General features: G+C 46.1%; 1 protein-coding gene across 1 annotated transcript in view; it reads right to left on the minus strand.

Annotated features, from left to right (window-relative positions):
• LOC115481409 (probable ATP-dependent RNA helicase DHX58) overlaps nt 1–20,876 on the minus strand; it is a 34,837-nt gene that overhangs the window by 13,231 nt on the left and 730 nt on the right. The window contains exons 2-4 of the mRNA XM_030220496.1: nt 19,647–19,808; nt 19,286–19,292; nt 16,506–16,695 (exon numbers count right to left, since the gene is read on the minus strand). Of these exons, the coding sequence (XP_030076356.1) occupies nt 16,506–16,695; nt 19,286–19,292; nt 19,647–19,808 (359 nt within the window). The remainder of the gene's footprint in view (nt 1–16,505; nt 16,696–19,285; nt 19,293–19,646; nt 19,809–20,876) is intronic.

Consider the following 20,876-nt stretch of genomic DNA (forward strand, 5'->3'; position numbering starts at 1 on the left):
TCTGAGCAAGTCACTTCACCCTCCATTGCTCAGGTTCTTATTCTTATTTTTTTATTCAGCTCATACCCTTTTCAGTTGTCTCAAGGTGAGTTTATTTATTTATTTATTGGGATTTATTAACCACCTTTACGAAGAGATTAACCCAAGGCAGTATACAACAGGTACAGTTTAACATAAAATTTATAATTTTGTTAACAGCGTAACAATATTTTATTAATTATTAGGATTTATTTACCGCCTTTGTGAAGGAGTTCACTCAAGGCGGTGTACAGTAAGAATAGATCAAACATGAGCAATAGGCAATTACAGCAGTAAAAATATTTAACTAAGAATATAAAGTATGGCATAGTATACTACTTACAATGTCAACACAATATGTAATAGAACATTATAATTGGTAGTGAAGGGTAAGGCAAAGTTGTAACATATAGATGGTTAAGAAAGTAGGAAGAATTAGAAAGTAAGGTGATTGATTTGAAGAAAGTTGGCCGTGAGGTCAGAGAGATGGTTAAATATCTCAGCTAGGGTAGGAGTGGATAAACATGTCCCGCTGCAGTATGGGCAGCCTGAGTCAATCCTTGTGTGTGTGAGTGAGACTAACAAGTTAGTTACTTCTTCCATTAAAGGCCTGGTTGAAGAGCCAAGCTTTCACCTGCTTCCTGAAGTAGAGGTAGTCTTGTGTTAAGCTCAGCCTTTCAGGCAATGCATTCCAGACAGGGGCGTAGCCAGATGGGTGGGCAGAAGAACCTCGCCCCATCCAACAGGTGATTTGGTCTCTCCTTCTCTCGCCTCCATGCCATATGGTCTCTCAAACATCCCCCCTCTCCCGTATACCTTTTAAATAGCAGATTTTCACCAGCAGCAAGCAGCAACTAATACGCACTGCTCATGTTGGCCCCACACCCTTCCCTCTGATGCAACTTCCTGTTTCCGCATAGGCAGAAATACATCAGAGGGAAGGCTATGGGGCCGGTGCGAGCAGTATGTATGTCACTGCTCACTGCTACTTACAAGGTATGCAGGAGGGACACTTGTTGGGAGTTTTCGACTGGTGGGGCTTGGGGATCCCTGCCAGCCACCCCATATGTATGCTGCTACTGGGTGGGCCTGGGCCCACCCATGGCTACGCCACTGAGCTGAACCAAACTGACAGGCAGGACAGAGCAGACAGAACCCAGCACTATAAGCAAAAGGAGTACTGGCCAGAGCAAAGACTTCTGGGCACAAAACTCACACAGCCAGACACAGAGACCAAAGGGTTAACACAGCACACTAACCCCAGAGAAAGAGGTGGAACCACATCAACCAGAGCACACAGCCCAGCTGCAGGGGGAAGCCAATTAACCACATGCTGAGAAAACAAACACAAAATGGGACACAGAACAAATGACAAACAGCACTAGAGAACACAAAGAGAGAGAGGCAACAGAGTCCTCCCTCCCACAGAGCAACAGCTCTCCAAGCAGAGATAAGATAAGAGGCTTACAGCAGGAAAGACCTAACCCTAAAGCTGCAGCTAAAAATAGATCCTGGCTACTGAGGTCTGAGCTGCAGAAGTCAGCTCAAGTCCCACCCAGCTACCCTAGCAGAGAGGTTTCCAGCCCCTCCCCAACCCATAGTAGAGTGGGTTCCAGCCTCTCCTCAACCTGCTAGCAGAAACATAACATTGGGAAGTATGAACTCCCTCTCAAATCACAAGTCAGGAACCTTGATTCAACACTTACTCTGATTCCCCAAATCCAAGCAACCTTCAAGAGCTGCTTCTACTATTTTTGACAGCTATGCTGCCTCTCTCCTTACATCGAGAAGGTAAATCTTATCCCAGTTGTGCATGCCATGGTAACATCAAGACTGATGGCCCGCAACCTAAGGGTCACAGAAGCAACTCTTAGCTGGAAATCCAGCTAAAACGACCGGAGGACCCTCAAGTGGCCCGAGGCTGATAGATCGACAGCGGCTACAGCCTGACCCGATCCGCGGTGTTACCGAGCGAATCAACCGATCTTAAGGACGCCCTCCGTTCGGGTCTCCATGAGACATCAAAGATCGGCCATGACTTCCTCGTGCAACCCTCAACCAAACCCGAGATCAACAACCCAACAGCAGTTATCACCTGGCCCGATCGACAGACCTACTTGGGAACCTACGAGGGTAAGTGCCTTGTACCTTCTTAACCCTTGTAGTGAAGTTGGACCAAGCCTCTCCATGTGCGTCCCCTGGAAATGGGCCATCGCGACTGGACCGCAACCTTCCTCCAAGACCCGGGAACACAACGCAGCCCTGCCTGGCCTTAGCATCAGTTCCCAACTTCGAACTCACCAGCAGGGGAGCGGAATCGAACAATCCCATCCGCTCCGTACAGCCTGCCGCGAACCAACGAGAACCAGCCAGCGGGAACCTGCTGATCCATCAACCACAGCATTGCCAGCCGGCCCGGCACCCACCCTAACATCACTGACCGAGCATCAGTTACTCGAAGGTGCATCTGAGGACTGAACGGCAACACTGCTACAACCAGCTGACCGCGGCATTCACCCTTCAACGAGCTGTGAGCACACGCAGCTTCCTTCTGCCCCAAACCACATGCAGCCCATAGATCCTGGCGCCCACTCGCACATCTACACCAACAAAAAGAGCACTGGTAAACTGGACACCCACCACAGAAACGAGCCGATAAAAGGTTATAGACGAAGCAAAAGTTGATTAACGCCGAATCCAGCAGATGATCCCAAATAAATGACCAAGCGACCACGTGTACATCCGACCGTTGGAACAACGGACAGAACCACAACTCGCAAGCGGTATTGAATTAAGGACGTCTGAGTCCTTATCTACAATGATCATCTGACTTTGATATCCACTTTTGGAACACAATTGCATTGAAGGTATCTACAACAAGAATTACTGAATAATCCATCGACTTTTCATCAACACCTATGGTCCTGTATTGATGGTACTGAACTTTAATCTGCTTCTATTATATCATACTATATTATATTGAATTATACTAGCGGAGGTGAGGATAGTGCTGGGCAGACTTATATGGTCTGTGCCCTGAAGAGCACAGGTACAAATCAAAGTAGGATATACACAAAAAGCAGCAAATATGAGTTATCTTGTTGGGCAGACTGGATGGACCATGCAGGTCTTTTTCTGCCGTCATCTACTATGTTACTACTGCCTCTACTGCATGGTACTAACTGCTTCTACTGTATTCCACTGCCTTTTACTGCATTGCACTAGTTATTGTAAACTCCCATAAACTACTAATGTATTTAACTGTTTGTAATGCATCACAGGTCGAAAATAACTCACAGCTGATCAGGCAGCCGCCAACTTTAGACTTGCTGCCTTCAGACCCGCTGACTGTAGACCTCTAAATGCTATTCTGCATCCTATTGCACTATACTGAATAGTAATACTTACCTATATTACTGACTTCTAGGCCTGTAACTACTTCCACCGCACCATACTGCATTATGCTGAATTTCACTAATTACCATCAATTTTCATTTACTACTGCACCACACTGCACTACATCGAATTCCACTACTGACGGCAATCTTCATCAGGCACTACCACTTTGCAATGTCAACCAATACTTCCCTCAGCTCCTATTGTAACTTACATTCAACGCTAACATGAACATTAACAAATTGCTCTTAATAATCTATTTTCTTCCCCTAATCTACCATGCATTGATAACCCCTCTCACAGACAATAACTTACCCACAGTACACAAACCCTGCAGACAACCCAAAAACAATGCACCTGTCCAAAAGAATAACAGCCAATTAAAAGGAAAACCTCCCACACATGGGCACAATCAACGGAAAGGAAAGGACACAACAAACCCAGATACCAAGAGGATAGACAACTAATAAAAATGAATACATCTTCGTCCCCAACCGAACCCTACCAATTGATCCAACTAGGTTACATAAATGCCAGATCAGTAGTTAATAAAACATCGACAATAACAGACTGGATCACAACAGATAACCTAGATCTTCTATTCATAAGTGAAACCTGGATTCATGACCTTAAAGACCCCATAATTTTAGATCTATGCCCCCCAGGTTACAGAATTACCCACTGGACAAGGAATGGGAAAAGAGGAGGAGGGATAGCTATAGATCCCACTTCATCGTTACAACTATAACCGAATCCATACTTCCCCAACTTGAAATTGCCTCAGAATCAATCATCTAACCCTGCATGACCACCTAAATGTAGTTCTGTTTTATAGACCACCAGGTAACTGGCAGGATTGCAAAAAACACTTTATGGACTTTATATCGAACACATCTCCAACCTTCTTATAGTAGGGGATATCAACCTTCATCTTGAGGATCCTAACTCACGAAACGTGTGCGAATGCAAGGATCTCTTGCAACTGTGGGATCTTCACTGGCCAAATATGCAGTCAATTCACACTAAAGGACACTTACTAGACATCATTACATACACGCGCTAACAGATGTAAAGTGGACAGCTATACCATGGTCCGACCACTACAAAGCAAACCTTTCCCTTCAATGGCGTATAAAAGATTTACATCACAAACAAGAACAATTAACTTATACCACGAGAGGTAAAATAGACCCATTAACATTCTGGCAACAATTCTATAATAACGAATGGACAGCATTAACGGATTCATACCAATTTCTTCAAGAATGGGACAATAGATGTAGAAGCATACTAGACAAAATAGCACCACTTCAAACCAGAACCTTACATAGAGAGAACTCAATACCTTGGTTCAGTGAAGAACTGAAAAAAATTAAAAACACAAATTAGAAGGTTAGAACGAGCATGGAATAAAAGGAAAGACAACTCCACGCTCAACGCCTGGAAGCAACTACAAAGAAAATACAAATACACCATTAGACAAACTAAAAGATCATATACAAAATTAAAATTGGACCAGACTACATGGATACACATAAACATTTCCAACTCGTCAACAAATTATTAAATACTACACCGGTTACTTCTAACAGCAAAGACACCCCATCAGCAGACAATCTTGCAAAATACTTCAAAGAGAAAATCGTAAAGTTACGACTCATGATACCTATCAATACCATCGACTCCGTAAAACTCCTTGACTGCTTAGACCCAATCTCTGGTGAACATCCAGCTGACCGAACATGGACCAACTTCGACACACTCTCGGATGATATCATCTCCCAAGCGCTCGGAAGATATGTCAAGTCCCACTGCAAACTAGACCTATGCCCTAAAAAACTTATAAAATTCACCCCTCAACAACTCACAGCAGATCTCACAATGCATCTGAACTATATGTTACAAAATGAACTCTTCCCAAAGGACAAAGGAAATGTTGTACTTACCCCTATACCAAAAGATGCAAAGAAAAGTACAAGTGACTTAACCAGCTATCGCCCAGTAGCATCAATCCCGCTGATAACCAAACTAACGGAAGGCATGGTTACCAAGCAGCCCAACAACTACCTAAACAAATTCTCAATTCTCCACGACTCTCAATCAGGATTTCGGGCTAACCACAGCACCGAAACAGTATTAGTTACTCAAGCAATTGCAACTGGCAACAACATACTTCTCTTACAATTTGACATGTCCAGTGCTTTTGACATGGTCAACCATGAAATATTACTATACATCCTAGAATACTTCGGAGTTGGAGGTAATGTTCTTAATTGGTTCAGAGGCTTCCTGATCATACAATAAAATAAATAAAATAATAATAATTACTGCAATGCACTATACAATGGTCTGACTACAAAGGGCCAGCACCAGCTCCAATTGATTCAGAATGCAGCAGCAAGACTTGTAGAAGGTTGCAAGCGACGTGACCACATCACACCATTTTTGCAAAACCTTCATTGGCTACCAGTACAATACAGGGCTAAATTTAAAACTCTATGTCTGATCTTCAAGGCCCTGAAAGGAAATGGCCCTGAAAATAGGATGATCCTCCACACACCGCCAAGGACACTAAGGTCCTCCCAAAGACTTTCACTAACTACACCCTCTCCAAAAGACATTACACAATGTGATACCCGCAAGCGAGCCTTCTCCGGAGTAGCCCCCACACTCTGGAATCAGGGGCGTAGCTACGGGTGGGCCTGGGTGGGCCCAGGCCCACCCAATTTCAGCTCTGGCCCGCCCACCCACTCTTCCTCAAGGCCCGCGCCAGCCCCAGCTCCCATTGCCAGCCACTGCTGCTTTTCCTGATGAGCAGCAGGGCTGGCGCTACAAAAAGAAAAGCGCTCAGCTGACTGAGCTGAGCGCCAACGCTAACGCGACGAGAAAAATGTTTTAAAAAAAACGCGGCACCACAGGCAGCCTCGAAGCATTGGCTGCTGGCTCTGCAGGCTCCTCCCGTCTCTTACGTCACTGCCCCTGCTTTGCTCCAGGGGCAGTGATGTAAGAGACGGGAGGAGCCTGCTGAGCCAGCAGCCAATGCTTCGAGGCTGCCTACGGTGCCGCGCTTTTTATTTTTTTTTTACATTTTTCTCGTTGTTAACGTTGGCGGCGGCAGCTCAGTCAGCTGAGCGCTTCTTCTTTTTGTAGCGCCACCCCTGCTGCTCATCAGGAAAAGCAGCAGTGGCCGGCAATGGGAGCTGGGGCTGGTGGGCCTGAATCGGGAGAGGGAAAACAGATGGGAGGATGGCAGAGAAAGAGGGAAAACGGAAGGATGGGGAGAGAAAGAGGGAAAACAGATGGGAGGATGGCAGAGAAAGAGGGAAAACGGAAGGATGGGGAGAGAAAGAGGGAAAACGGAAGGATGGGGAGAGAAAGAGGGAAAACGGAAGGATGGGGAGAGAAAGAGGGAAAACAGATGGGAGGATGGCAGAGAAAGAGGGAAAACGGAAGGATGGGGAGAGAAAGAGGGAAAACAGATGGGAGGATGGCAGAGAAAGAGGGAAAACGGAAGGATGGGGAGAGAAAGAGGGAAAACAGATGGCAGGATGGCAAAGAGGGAAAACGGAAGGATGGGGAGAGAAAGAGGGAAAACAGATGGGAGGATGGAGAGAAAGAGGGAAAACAGGTGGGAGGATGGCAGAGAAAGAGGGAAAACGGAAGGATGGGGAGAGAAAGAGGGGAAACAGATGGGAGGATGGCAGAGAAAGAGGGAAAAAGGAAGGGATGGGGAAAGAAAGGGAAAGAAAGAGGGAAAACAGATGGGAGGATGGCAGAGAAAGAGGGAAAACGGAAGGATGGGGAGAGAAAGAGGGAAAACGGAAGAAGATGGGGAGAGAAAGAGGGAAAACGGAAGGATGGGGAGAGAAAGAGGGAAAACAGATGGGAGGATGGCAGAGAAAGAGGGAAAACGGAAGGATGGGAGAGAAAGAGGAAAACAGATGGGGAGGATGGCAGAGAGAAAGAGGGAAAACGGAAGGATGGGGAGAGAAAGAGGGAAAACAGAAGGGAGGAGGCAGAGAAAGAGGGAAAACGGAAGGATGGGGAGAGAAAGAGGGAAAACGGAAGGATGGGGAGAGAAAGAGGGAAAACAGGTGGGAAGATGGCAGAGAAAGAGGGAAACGGAAGGATGGGGAGACGCTGAAAGAGGGGGAAACAGATGGGAGGATGGCAGAGAAAGAGGGGAAAAGGAAGGATGGGGAAAGAAAGAGGGAAAACAGATGGGAGGATGGCAGAGAAAGAGGAAAACGGAAGGATGGGGAGAGAAAGAGGGAAAACAGATGGGAGGATGGCAGAGAACGAGGGAAACGGAAGGAGGGAGAGAACGAGGGAAAACAGATGGGAGGATGGCAGAGAAAGAGGGGAAACGGAAGGATGGGAGAGAAAGAGGGAAAACGGAAGGATGGGGAGAGAAAGAGGGAAAACAGACGGAAGGATGGGGAGAGGAAGAGGGAAAACGGAAGGATGGGGAGAGAAAGAGGGAAAACAGATGGGAGGATGGCAGAGAAAGAGGGAAAACGGAAGGATGGGGAGAGAAAGAGGGAAACAGATGGGAGGATGGCAGGCAGAGAAGAGGGGAAAACGGAAGGATGGGGAGAGAAAGAGGGAAAACAGATGGGAGGATGGCCGAGAACGAGGGAAAACGGAAGGATGGGGAGAGAAAGAGGGGAAAACAGATGGGAGGATGGCAGAGAAAGAGGGAAAATGGAAGGATGGGGAGAGAAAGAGGGAAAACAGATGGGAGGATGGCAGAGAAAGAGGGAAAACAGAAGGATGGGGAGAGAAAGAGGGAAAACATGGGAGGATGGCAGAGAAAGAGGGAAAACAGAAGGATGGGGAGAGAAGAGGGGAAAACAGATGGCAGGATGGCCAAAGAGGGAAAACTGAAGGATGGGGAGAGAAAGAGGGAAAACAGCTGGGAGGATGGCAGAGGAAAGAGGGAAAACAGAAGGATGGGGAGAGAAAGAGGGAAAACAGATGGGAGGATGGCAGAGAAAGAGGGAAAACGGAAGGATAGGGAGAGAAAGTGGGAAAACAGATGGAAGGATGGCAGAGAGAGGGAAAACGGAAGATTGGGGAGAGAAAGAGGGAAAACAGATGGGAGGATGGCAGAGAAAGAGGGAAACGGAAGATTGGGGAGAGAAAGAGGGGAAAACAGATGGGAGGATGGCAGAGAAAGAGGGAAAATAGAAGGATTGCAGAGGATAAGAGGGAAAACGGAAGATTGGGGAGAGAAAGAGGGAAAACAGATTGGAGGATGGCAGAGAAAGAGGGAAAAAGGAAGGATGGGGAGAGAAAGAGGGGAGAAGGATGAAAGGATGCAGAGACAAAGGGGAGAGACTGGAAGGATGTGGAGAGAGAAGGGACACTGAACAGAAAAGGGTAGAGAGACACTTGTTAGAAGGAGGGAGAGAACATTAGATGGAAGGAATCAGAGAGAGGGTAGATGGGTAGAAGGATGGGGAGAGAAAGAGGAGAGCTGCTGCATGGAAAGGTGAAAGATTGGAGAATAAGAGGAAGGGCATGGGGAGAACAAGGGTGAGAAAAAGATGAAAAGCCATAAGTAGATGAAGGAAATTAAAGAATGGATAGTAAGAATGAATTAAATCTGGACACAGAGAGAGGCAGAAAATATTGAAGAAGCAAAGAAAAAGGAGAAGAAAAATGAGAAATGGCCAGGAAACCCTGGCAGAAGAGTTAAGCGGAAACGAAGGAAAGCAGAATCTAGAGACTGGGAGCAACACAATGAGAAAAAGTAAATGGCCATACAAGAAAGGTAAAGAAAATAATTTTATTTTTAATTTAGGATAAAGTAATATGGTACTGTGTTAATGAAGTTTCAGCGAGCCAATACTTCCTTCCTTAGTTATAGTAACATAGTAGATGACGGCAGAAAAAAGACCTGCATGTCCATCTAGTCTGCCCAAGATAAACTCTATGTGTATACCTTACCTTGAATTTGTACCTGTCCTTTTCAGGGCACAGACCGTATAAGTCTGCCCAGCAGTATTTCCCGCCTCCCAACCACCCGTCCCGCCTCCCATCACCGGCTCTGGCACAGACCGTATAAGTCTGCCCCTCCCCTATCTAGCCTCCCAAACACCAACCATCTTCCCCCCCACCTGCTCCGCCACTCAATTTCAGCTAAGCTTCTGAGGATCCATTCCTTCTGCACAGGATTCCTTTATGCAGATCCCACGCATGTTTGAATTCCTGTTACCGTTTTCATTTCCACCACCTCCCGCGGGAGGGCATTCCAAGCGTCCACCACCCTCTCTGTGAAAAAATACTTCCTGACATCTTTCCTGAGTCTGCCCCCCTTCAATCTCATTTCATGTCCTCTCGTTCTACCGCCTTCCCATCTCCGGAAAAGATTCGTTTGCGGATTAATACCTTTCAAATATTTGAACGTCTGTATCATATCACCTCTGTTCCTCCTTTCCTCCAGGGTATACATGTTCAGGTCCGCAAGTTCTTTCATATGTCTTGGAACGCAAATCCCATACCATCCTCGTAGCTTTTCTTTGCACCGCTTCCATTTTTTTAACATCCTTCGCAAGGTACGGCCTCCAAAACTGAACACAATATCCAGGTGGGGCCTCACCAACGTCTTATACAGGGGCATTAAAACCTCCTTCTTCTGCTGGTCACTCCTCTCTCTATACAGCCTAGCAATCTTCTAGCTACGGCCACCGCCTTGTCACACTTTTTCGTCGCCTTCAGGTCCTCAGATACTATCACCCCAAGATCCCTCTCCCCGTCCGTGCCTATCAGACTCTCCCCGCCTAACACATACGTCTCCCTTGGATTTCTACTCCCTAAGTGCATCACTTTGCATTTCTTCGCATTAAATTTTAATTGCCAAACGTTAGACCGTTGTTGAATGGACTTGGGGAGAGTCCAGTATTTCTGGGATGGGCAGTATAGGGTGTTTTGTGCTTTTTTGGGATGTTGCCAGGTAGTTGTGACCTGGATTGGCCACTGTTGGAAACAGGGTGCTGGGCTTGATGAACCTTTGGTCTTTCCCAGTGTGGCAAACTTATGTACTTATGTTACAGGGCGCATTATACTGACTGAGGCAGGAGGGTTTGGCCTCTGAAAGCTCACTGAAAAGGATTAGGCTATTAAATAATTTGTCTGAAATCTGATGCACTGAAAAGCAGCACTTTACCCTGTGTGAAAAATGCATCTGATTAGCGTGACTAAATTTTGCTGGGGGAGGGGGGGGTAGAGAGAAAATTTTGTGCCCACCCACTTTGGGTTCAGGCCCACCCAAAATTGGCAGTCTGGCTACGCCACTGGGTGAAAGCATGTGGGAGATCAAAATTCCCACCCCTCTCTTTTTTTGCAAAAGTAAAGAGGCAAAAACATATATGGGAAGTGTTATGTACCAGTTTCTCAGACCTTTTCAATAAGCGCGTTTCCTGCACAAAACAAACGGACAATCTCAATAGTTCTTTAAACAAGCACTGCCTCTTAAAAGGTGAATTAAGCCCTAAGGGTAACAAACTTAAGGTCTCCAATATCAGCTGATAAAAAAGACAGGGACGCAGGAATCACCTATGGTGCCCAGACCCAATCTTAAAAATGCAAAAAAACCTCTCCCTGTAACATAAGTACATAAGTATTGCCACACTGGGAAAGACCAAAGGTCCATCAAGCCCAGCACCCCATTTCCAACAGTGGCCAATCCAGGTCACAATATACTTGGCAAGATCCCCAAAAAAGCACAAAACACCCTATACTGCCCATCCCAGAAATAATGGACTCTCCCCAAGTCCATTCAACAACGGTCCACGGACCTTTCCCCTAGGAAGCCGTCCAAACCCCCTTCAAACTCCGCCAAGCCAACGCCCCCACCACACCCCCTGGCAATGAACTCCAGAGTCCAACCACATGCTGAGTGAAGAAAAATTTTCTCCGACTCGTTCCAAACCCACCACACTGCAGCCTCATCACATGCCCCCCAGTCCCAGCATTCCCGGAAAGAGCAAACAGACGCTCCACATCCACCCGCTCAACTCCACTCACTACCCCATAGACCTCCATCATATCTCCCCCCAGCCGCCCCTCTCCAAGCTGAAGAGCCCAGCTGCTCAGCCCCCCCCCCCCCCCCCCACGGGGATATGGAATATGCTTCGATTTCCACGCGAAAATTAAGAATCCCGGGTAATATGCCTACTTCCTGCTCCCAAGCTCCCTCCAGTCCTAAAAATAAAATTTACATTTTAGCGCGTGGGAAGTGTGCACGATCACAAAATTACCATGGGACGTCTGAGCATGCTCTGCGGCTGGCCTTTTTGCTTCGATAAGCACGCTTTGGTGCTTACCACAGCTTAATAAAAGGACCCTATATTTGTACCTGAGGCAGCGGAGGGTAATGTGACTTGCCCAGGGTCACGAGGAACAGCAGCGGGATTTGAACCTGGCTTTCTTAGCTCTTAGCCCACTGCTTTAACCACTTGGCTCTTCTTGTCATAAGCCCTTTGAGGACAGAGAACCTATTGTACCTGAATGTAACTCGCCTTCAAATAGTACTGAAAAAGCATGAGCTAAATCCATAATAAAATAAAATACATGCTTGGCCGCTTACGTTTAAACTGGTCAAAAATACACCGGATATTCAATGTCAGTCACAGGAAATGGTCTGTCATTGAATCCTGGTCTCACCGCTGATATTGTGAGGTACATTCGAATAAGTAATTAACTAAGAATGTCACGGCTTATGAGGAGGTGCTGACAAGAGCAAGAATATTAAGAACATAAGAGTAGCCGTACTGGGTCAGACCAACGGTCCATCTAGCCCAGTATCCTGTTTTCCAAACAGTGGCCAAGCCAGGTCACAAGTACCTGGCAGAAACCCAAATCTTGGCAACACTCCATACTACAAATCCCAGGGCAAGCATTTGCTTCCCATGTCTGTCTCAATAGAAGACGATGGACTTTTCCTCCAGGAATTTGTCCAAACCTTTTTTAAACCAGATACGCTAACCCTGTTATCACCTCCTTCAGCAAAGAGCTTCAGAGCTTAACTATTTGTTGAGTGAAAAAATATTTCCTCCCATTTGTTTCAAAAGCATTTCCATCTAATCTCCTCGAGTATCCCCAAGTCTTTGTACTTTTGGAACAAGTAAAAAATCGATTTACTTCTACACCACTCAGGATTTTGTAGACCTCAATCATATCTCCCCTCAGCCGTCTCTTTTCCAAGCTGAAGAGCCCTAACCTCTTTAGCCTTTCCTCATACCAGAGGAGTTCCATCCCCTTATCATTTTGGTCGCTCTTCTTTGAACCTTTTCTAATTCTGCTAAAGACATTTAAATACCTCTGGCATAAATACACAGGAATAAAGTTTCAATTGAAAGGAAGCTATGGAATGAGGGAGGTTTGGGATGGAGGTGAAAAGGCAGTGGCGTTCCTTGGGGGGGCTGGCCCCCGGGGCGGATCGCCGATGCGCCCCGCCCCCCGGGTGCAGCGCCCCCCCCCGATGCAGCGCGGACCCCCCCCCCCGGCAAAAGGACACCCCGCGAAGGAACCCCCCGCCGGGTGCACGCCGCTGGGGGGGGGTGCCGCGCGCGCTGTCCTCCGTTCTTTCATGCTTTCTACCTGTTCCGGGGCAGAGAAGAAGCATGGAACAACGGAGGACAGACGTGCACCCGGGGCGGACCGCCCCACCGCCCCCCCCCTAGGAACGCCACTGTGAAAAGGGACAGACTCAGAAGTAACATAAGGAAAGAGTGGTGAATGAAAGAACAGTCTCGCAGTGGAGAACATAGTAACATAGTAGATGACGGCAGAAAAAGACCTGCACGGTCCATCCAGTCTGCCCAACAGATAAACTCATATGTGCTACCTTGAAGAGGACTGCATCTGCATTCAAGAAAGTGTGCAACAAATCCAAAGGATATTGATTTTATGTACATTATCGGACTTTCAGTATACTTATTTTATTGTGCATCTATCGTGACACGTCCAGCGCTTTTGACATGGTGAACCATCACATCTTACTACAGTTACTCGATTACTTGGCGCCAGTGGAAATGTATTAGCATGGTTGAAAGGTTTCTTCACATCAAGAACCTATCAAGTGCACTCCAGCTCAAGCTTATCTCCTATCTGGAAGGCAGCCAGCCGTGTGCCACAGGACTCCCCACTTTCACCGAGTCTCTTCAACATCATGCTGGTCCCTCTGGCCACTGCCCTATCCAAACTTGGGGCTAGATGCACTAAACCTTAACAACCCTCTAACAACCCTTTAACGAAGGAAATTCCTAACCATTGCATGCATTAAAGGTTTTTCCTACGAAGCAAGCAGCTAACGAAAACGGAATGCAAAGGAGAAACTACCATTGAAATGTGGACAATTCGGAATGCACTAACCATACCGATGACTGCAACGAATCATTTACCGTCAGAAATTTTACGTGTGCTCAGACCTGTCTTTAAGACCTGTCCGCTGCCCCCTGCACCATAAAAATCCAAGCCAGCATGTTTAAAAAGTAAAGTGAGATATAAACACAAACACTGGCTCTCCGCTTTCCCCTGCATCATTACAAAACAAAACATACTGCTTCTCCCTGCAGCTTAAAAATCCTGTCTCCCCTTCTCCCACAGCTTTGAAGCCAATTTCCCAGTACTGTAAACAAACTGCAAAGAGGTCTTTGTTACAAAAGGGGATTTACGAAGGTCGAGAGTTGTTCTTTTTAGAGTTATCTTCAACTGCACTCTTCTGCTAGATCAGACAGCTAAAAGGCTTGCAGGTCGGGAGCCCCCCTCGCACGCCCCAGTCTGATGTAAGCAACCTACGTAGGTTTAATACGTTTGTGGCTGCTCTGCGCATGCTTAAGGAGCAAAAACGACGGGGATAACGTACGCTTGATACATTGTACTTTTCAATACCGCACCGAACATTTCTGAGCTGTTTTTTTTGTGCATTCTTCGTTGTTTCAAATTCGTTAAGCACTTTTACGATTTAGATTTTTAACGTTTGGTTGATGCATCTAGCCCTTGGTCTTAACCCGTTTATTCCTTCTGATCTGTCTTACCCCGGTGTCACATTACTCACCGCTGCTCTCTCTTTTTCACTTTACCTCGCTTTGCCATTTCCCCTTTATACTTCTAGGACATTAATTGTTTGACCCCTGACATGCTGTGTTTTATGTAGATTGTTGTAAGCCACATTGGGCCTGCCCATGGGTGGGAAATTGTGGGATAAATGCTGTAAATAAATAAATGAAACATATATTGTTTTATGCTATTTTTATACATATTTTAATTGTTTTGTTCCTGGGTTTGTCGAGCCTTCCTCTGTTCCCACTTTTTTGTGTATCGATGGCATGGAGGGTAGATTGGATGGTCTTTAACTGTCATCATTGTCTAAGTCTCTATCATGTAATACACTTTCAGTTTTCTTACTCCTGCGCAGTGAATTCATTACCACTGGACCCTCTACTGGAGAGTTGTTATAAGATGTTTAGGACTGATGTAAAGAATTGGCTCTTCGGTCACACGTGTGCTAGGTTTCTGTAAATAGCATGTGCAATATGCTAGTATTCTAAACATGTACAATTGTGATGGGCACATAAATGTTTATAGACTCAGAAGACAGTTCTAGCCAGCAAAGCATACAGAAATGCTTATGGGCAGCACAGACACTGCATGCCATTGAAAGTATGTGAGCACCATATGTCCTGCATGTATAGGCCACATGTGGTTTTGTGTACAATGTATGCATATGTTGTGTAATATATTTTATGGTTTTATACATTTTATATATTATTATTAATTTATATTTATGTTTATACATTGTTTACGCACACAAATACCTGTGAATTCTCTTTTTATTGCATGCTCATGGAAAACATGAAAAAGGATCTGAGGAAGCTAGAAGAATGGTCTAAGGTATGGCAATTAAAATTCAATGTGAAGAAATGCAAAGTGATGCACTTAGGGAATAGAAACCCTCGGAAGATGTATGTGTTAGGGGGGAGAATCTGATAGGTACGGACGGGGAGAGGGATCTTGGGGTGATAGTATCTGAGGATCTGAAGGCGACGAAACAGTGTGACAAGGCGGTGGCCGTAGCTAGAAGGTTGTTAGGCTGTATAGAGAGAGGTGTGACCAGCAGAAGAAAGGAGGTGTTGATGCCCCCGTATAAGTCGTTGGTGAGGCCCCACCTAGAGTATTGTGTTCAGTTTTGGAGGCCGTACCTTGCGAAGGATGAATTGAAGCGGTGCAAAGAAAAGCTACGAGAATGGTAAGGGATTTGCGTTACAACACGTATGAGGAGAGACTTGATGACCTGAACATGTATACTCTGGAGGAAAGGAGAAACAGGGGTGATATGATACAGACGTTCAAATATTTGAAAGGTATTAATCCGCAAACGAACCTTTTCCGGAGGTGCGAAGGCAGTAGAACGAGAGGACATGAAATGAGATGGAGAGAGTAGTGGATGCTTGGAATGCCCTCCCGCGGGAGGTGGTGGAAATGAAAACGGTAACAGAATTCAAACACGCGTGGGATAAACATAAAGGAATCCTATTCAGAAGGAATGGATCCTAAGGAGCTTAGCCGAGATTGGGTGGCAGAGCCAGCCGGTGGTGGGAGGCGAGGATAGTGCTGGGCAGACTTATACGGTCTGTGCCCTGAAGACCACAGGTACAAATCAAAGTAGGGTATACACAAAAAGCAGCACATATGAGTTTATCTTGTTGGGCAGACTGGATGGACCGTGCAGGTCTTTTTCTGCCGTCATTTACTATGTTACTATATACATGTTTTATTACTATCTTACATTTGTTTTTCCTCTTCATAATAGACTCCTGAAGCAGGCACGTTACACGCCAAAAATGGAGCTGTGTCGAGTCTTGAGCTGAGTCTTCAGCTTTGACAAATTTTAATGCACATTATCGGACTTTCAGTATATTTATTTTATTGTGCATCTATCATTTATTTGTTTTATGCTATTTTTATACGTATTTTAATTGTTTTGTTCCTGGGTTTGTGAAGCCTTCCTGTGTTCCTTTTTGTGTATAGAAAGGCCGAGGCTCTCATCTCACATACGTTGCCTCTTTCCTCACAGCACTCACTTGAAATCTGGATTGATGTTGACGTGATGTGTTTTCTCAATCGTCCTCAAGTCGCTGCCGTAACACACAGCCACATTGCAGTTTCTGCAATACAGAACACTTCTTCTGCTCGATACTTCTGCTTCTTGCATTCCTGTTGTGCCTCTTTCACTTTCCGAGATATGATAGACTCCTTCTGTAGTTCGAAGATCTACATAAGAAACAAACAAGCCGTTGTTATGTTTACAGGTTGTGCGATTTCCCGTCTCTTCTCAGATTCAAGCCATTTAAAAGACTCGCAGAAGCCGGCATATCACTGTATATCCTGCCAATATTGCCCAGTCAAATAATTCAGAAAAGCACGTAGGACATGGTTCAGGATTCTTTCCAGCCTCTGTGTGTGTTCATGTATAGGGTGAGGCACAAAAAGGTAACCTCCCTAGAGTATTTTGTCGTTTTCTCAGCAACCGCTTTGACTTTCAGCGAGAAATTTTACGTACGTATCTATTCAATCAAGCCTACCCAAAAGACCCAGATTAATCTCATGAACCCATCTACCTTACAAATACTGAAGAGAAAACGACATTGACCCAGAATCTATCTCCCACCTTACCCTCCTCTCTCTATCACCTGTCTCTACCTACCCATCCATCCTTCTATTATGTTAAACTTAATTTCCTAATTTACATAACAAAATTCTGTGTTACCTACTACTACTACTATTTAACATTTCTAGAGCGCTACTAGGGTTACGCAGCGCTGTACAGTTTAACAAAGAAGGACAGTCCCTGCTCGAAGGAGCTTACAATCTAAAGGACGAAATTTCAAGTTGGGGCAGTCAAGATTTCCTGAATAGAGGTGCAGTGGTTAGGTGCCGAAGGCGACATTGAAGAGGTGGGCTTTGAGCTATGTAAGCCGCATTGAGCCTGCTTTTAGTGGGAAAGTGGGGATACAATATAATAAATAAATAAAATAATAAATCATTCTTATGTATTGCTATTAAATAACATTATCTTAAGCTATGTTGATGTTATTGACATTTTAGCATTACTACCTGGTGATTTTTGCACGTTAAAAATATTCCATTTAAAACACAGTAAAATAACGTCATTCAAACGATACAATTAACAATGTGTCAGAATTTTGCAGCCACTGTGAATGCTCAAAGGGTTCACCCCCACCTTTAACACAGGCCTTTAGTCACTTTGGGACGTTCTTAACAGCCTTGTCGATCGATCGTCCTCTGTGGCAGGCTGTCCCAGCTCATCTGCAGCGCTTCCCTGATTTTTACGATTGTTTGCGGCTGTGGGTGGAGCTTTTGATAGGCCGCCAACATTGCTCCTGTTCTTTTTTTTCCAAATAATGGTAGTTTTACAGTGTAAACATTTTTGAACGCACGAAAAACGCTGGGTAGTCACGCTAAAAAGTCTGTAACTTTGCCGTGTTTAAAGATAATCTCATTTCACTCAGCACATAAATGTAGAGAGTAACAACAAATAAAACTGTAAAACGTCACATTGAAATTCCCCAGCGGTTGCTGAAAAACATCAAAACACTCTAGGGTTTTGGGGTTTTTTTTGCCTCACCCTGTATATCTGTGCTGTTTGAGTGTATATGTATCAGGTTATCTGTGCACATGTCTTTTTATATGTGTTGCCTCTGCCATGCTATTCAAAAACACACATGGCCGTGCCTAGGGTCTCTGATGCCCCCTGCAGACCATCAGTTGGCGCCCCCCCCCCCCCGGACCCCCTGGCTCCAAGGCACGTGAAGAGCTGGGTGGTGCCAAAGAGCAGAGCTGCTCCCCAAGCTGCCGTCTGGGGCGGATGGAGGAAATGGCTGGGTTTGGCCTGAGCCTCCTCCGCTCCATCCCCGATTCCCCGGCGCTTTAAATTTACCTCTCTCCGCCTCCGGCATCTGCGCAGCGTCAGTGAAAGTGCTGCCTGTCTGACATCTCTCCACCAGCCTTCCCTTTGCTCGTTCGTTCCCTCTGTGTCCCGCCTTCTTCTGACATCATTTCCTTGAGGGCAGGACACAGAGGGAACAAACGAGCGAAGGGAAGGCTGGTGGAGAGACGTCAGACAGGGAGTGCTTTCACTGACGCTGTGCAGACGTCGGAGGCGGAGCAAGGTAAATTTAAAGCACCAGGGAATCGGGGATGGAGCGGAGGAGTAAAGTTTTTTTTTTTTTAAATACAGCTCGACGGCATGGCGCCCTTGAAGGCAGGCGCCCCCCTGCGGCGCTTACCGTGCTTACTGTGTTGGCACAGCCCTGGTGTCCAACATAACCATCCCCGCTTACAAGCATACATGGGTGGACTGACCATTCGGGCAACCGAGCAGTGCCTGAGGGCCCAGAGGCTCTGCACGGTGCACCGCTGGTGATCTAGTGGGGGGGGGGGGGGGGGGGGGAAATCATGTTCTTTCCTGCCCGGCCCGCTGGGCTGCCCGGCACCACCTTTTTTAAAAATGGCAGCTGACTCCTTGAGGAAGTCTTGCAAGACTGTTGAGACCTGCGAGACTACTGCGGGAACTTTCGGCCGCCATTTTGAAAACACAGTGGCGTCGGCAGGTGGAAGAATAGCGGCAGTGCAGGGGGCAGGAAAAAACATGCCCCTCTGCAGAGGACTGTAGACCACCAGGCCCCCTCAGGTGGGTGCGGAGCAGCGGCCAGGCAGGGAGGTCCAGACCACCCTCAGTCTGCCCCTGAAAGCGTACATACATTCACAAAATACTCATTCCCTCAGGCACATTCATCCCAATACCCATGCCTTATGCACACACTCATATAACCCAACATACCCATCCCCTTATTCACACAACACACCCTAAACAGTCACACACACACACACACCACACAACATAGCATCTGCATCCAGAGTTAAACAGCTAAACTTGCTTCATGTAGATAATACTGATACACATGGACCTCACATACACTATCATCACTATTCACACCCCATACCCACTATCTCTACCAACTTACACATCTCCTGCTGCCCTACTGAGACACACAACCGAGTCCCTCCTAGACATGCCTGGTTTGTATGCAGTACTTTGGTACATCCTTCCCAAATATATCCTGTTTCTTTGACCTTTTGGAATAACTGAGCTCCCCCCACGCCTCCCAATGCGTGCGGAGATGGCTGTGTCGTGGTGATACCTTTTGCCGATACTCTGCCTCTGGCATTCTCTGCACCTCCTCAATGGCTCTCTTCATCAGCTCCTCCAGAGACTCATTGGTGTTCTCTCTCTTGACCTCCTTGCTGCCCGATTTAGCCAACACAGAGTACACACTGTCTTCAGCACGGGCTCGGCCCCTGGCCTGGATAAATGAGTCAGTCAGAATCAGGTTATTCTTTGCAGGTGCACTGACGTTCTACCTAGCTCCGTCCTCTGAAGCTTCACCTCGTCACTGATGTCTTATGGTAGTGAGGCGATAGAAAAAACAAAGCCTACTCTAAGCATGAAAAGAAGGGCTTCAATAGTTGGGCTACATTCTACAGGTCAATATGGAAATCCAGCCCTGCTGCCATATCTCTATTACATTTACAAAAAGGACAACAACCTAGATTTCCCAAAAAGTTATTACACTATCAAGTGGTGAACACGGCCGTTTCGAACCTGAAAATCGTTGTTTCAAACTTATCCATTTCTAGCTGTTTTACATGTTTTGTGCTCAGTGCATTTTTCTTTTGTGATAATTTTTTGGGGAAAAAAGGCCAAGAGGAAAACGCAGAAAAATAAGCCATTGGGACGTCTGGAGGGGAGGGGGCCAGCATTCTTATTACACTGGTACCATAGACATCCCAACAGCATAGCGGACTGGAGGAGTAGCCTAACGGTTAGTGTAGTGGGCTATGATTGCAGTGATCTGGGTTCAATTCCTACTACAGTTCCTTAAGACTTAGGGGGTCTTTTCTAAGGCGCGCTTGCTAAAAATAGGCGCACGCTAAACATTAGAGACGCCCATAGGAATACATTGGCGTCTCTAAGTTTAGCGTGTGCCTATTTTTAGCACGCAATAAAAACGCAAGTGCGCTTAGTAAAAGACCCCCTTAACCCTCCATTTCCCCAAGTACAAAAACTTAGATTGTGAGCCCTCACGGGACAAAGAAATTACCTGCATGTAATGTGTACAGAACTGCCTACGTTTAGTAATGCTTTAGTTGTGATTAATAGTAGCAATGGGGCACCCTGGGGGGGGGGGGGGGGGGGGCAAAATGGACTTCATATAAAAGATGCCAGGTACACATCTCACTGTTAGCCCCTTACATTTTATGGTGAGCCCACCAAAACCCTACTGTACCCAACCACTACAAAAACCCCTTATGTCTGCAGGTGTCACCTATATGTGGGTACAGTAGGTTTTTGGTGGATTTTGGACAGCTCA

Source organism: Microcaecilia unicolor, chromosome 12, assembly GCF_901765095.1.
Source record: "Microcaecilia unicolor chromosome 12, aMicUni1.1, whole genome shotgun sequence".
NCBI lineage: Eukaryota > Metazoa > Chordata > Amphibia > Gymnophiona > Siphonopidae > Microcaecilia > Microcaecilia unicolor.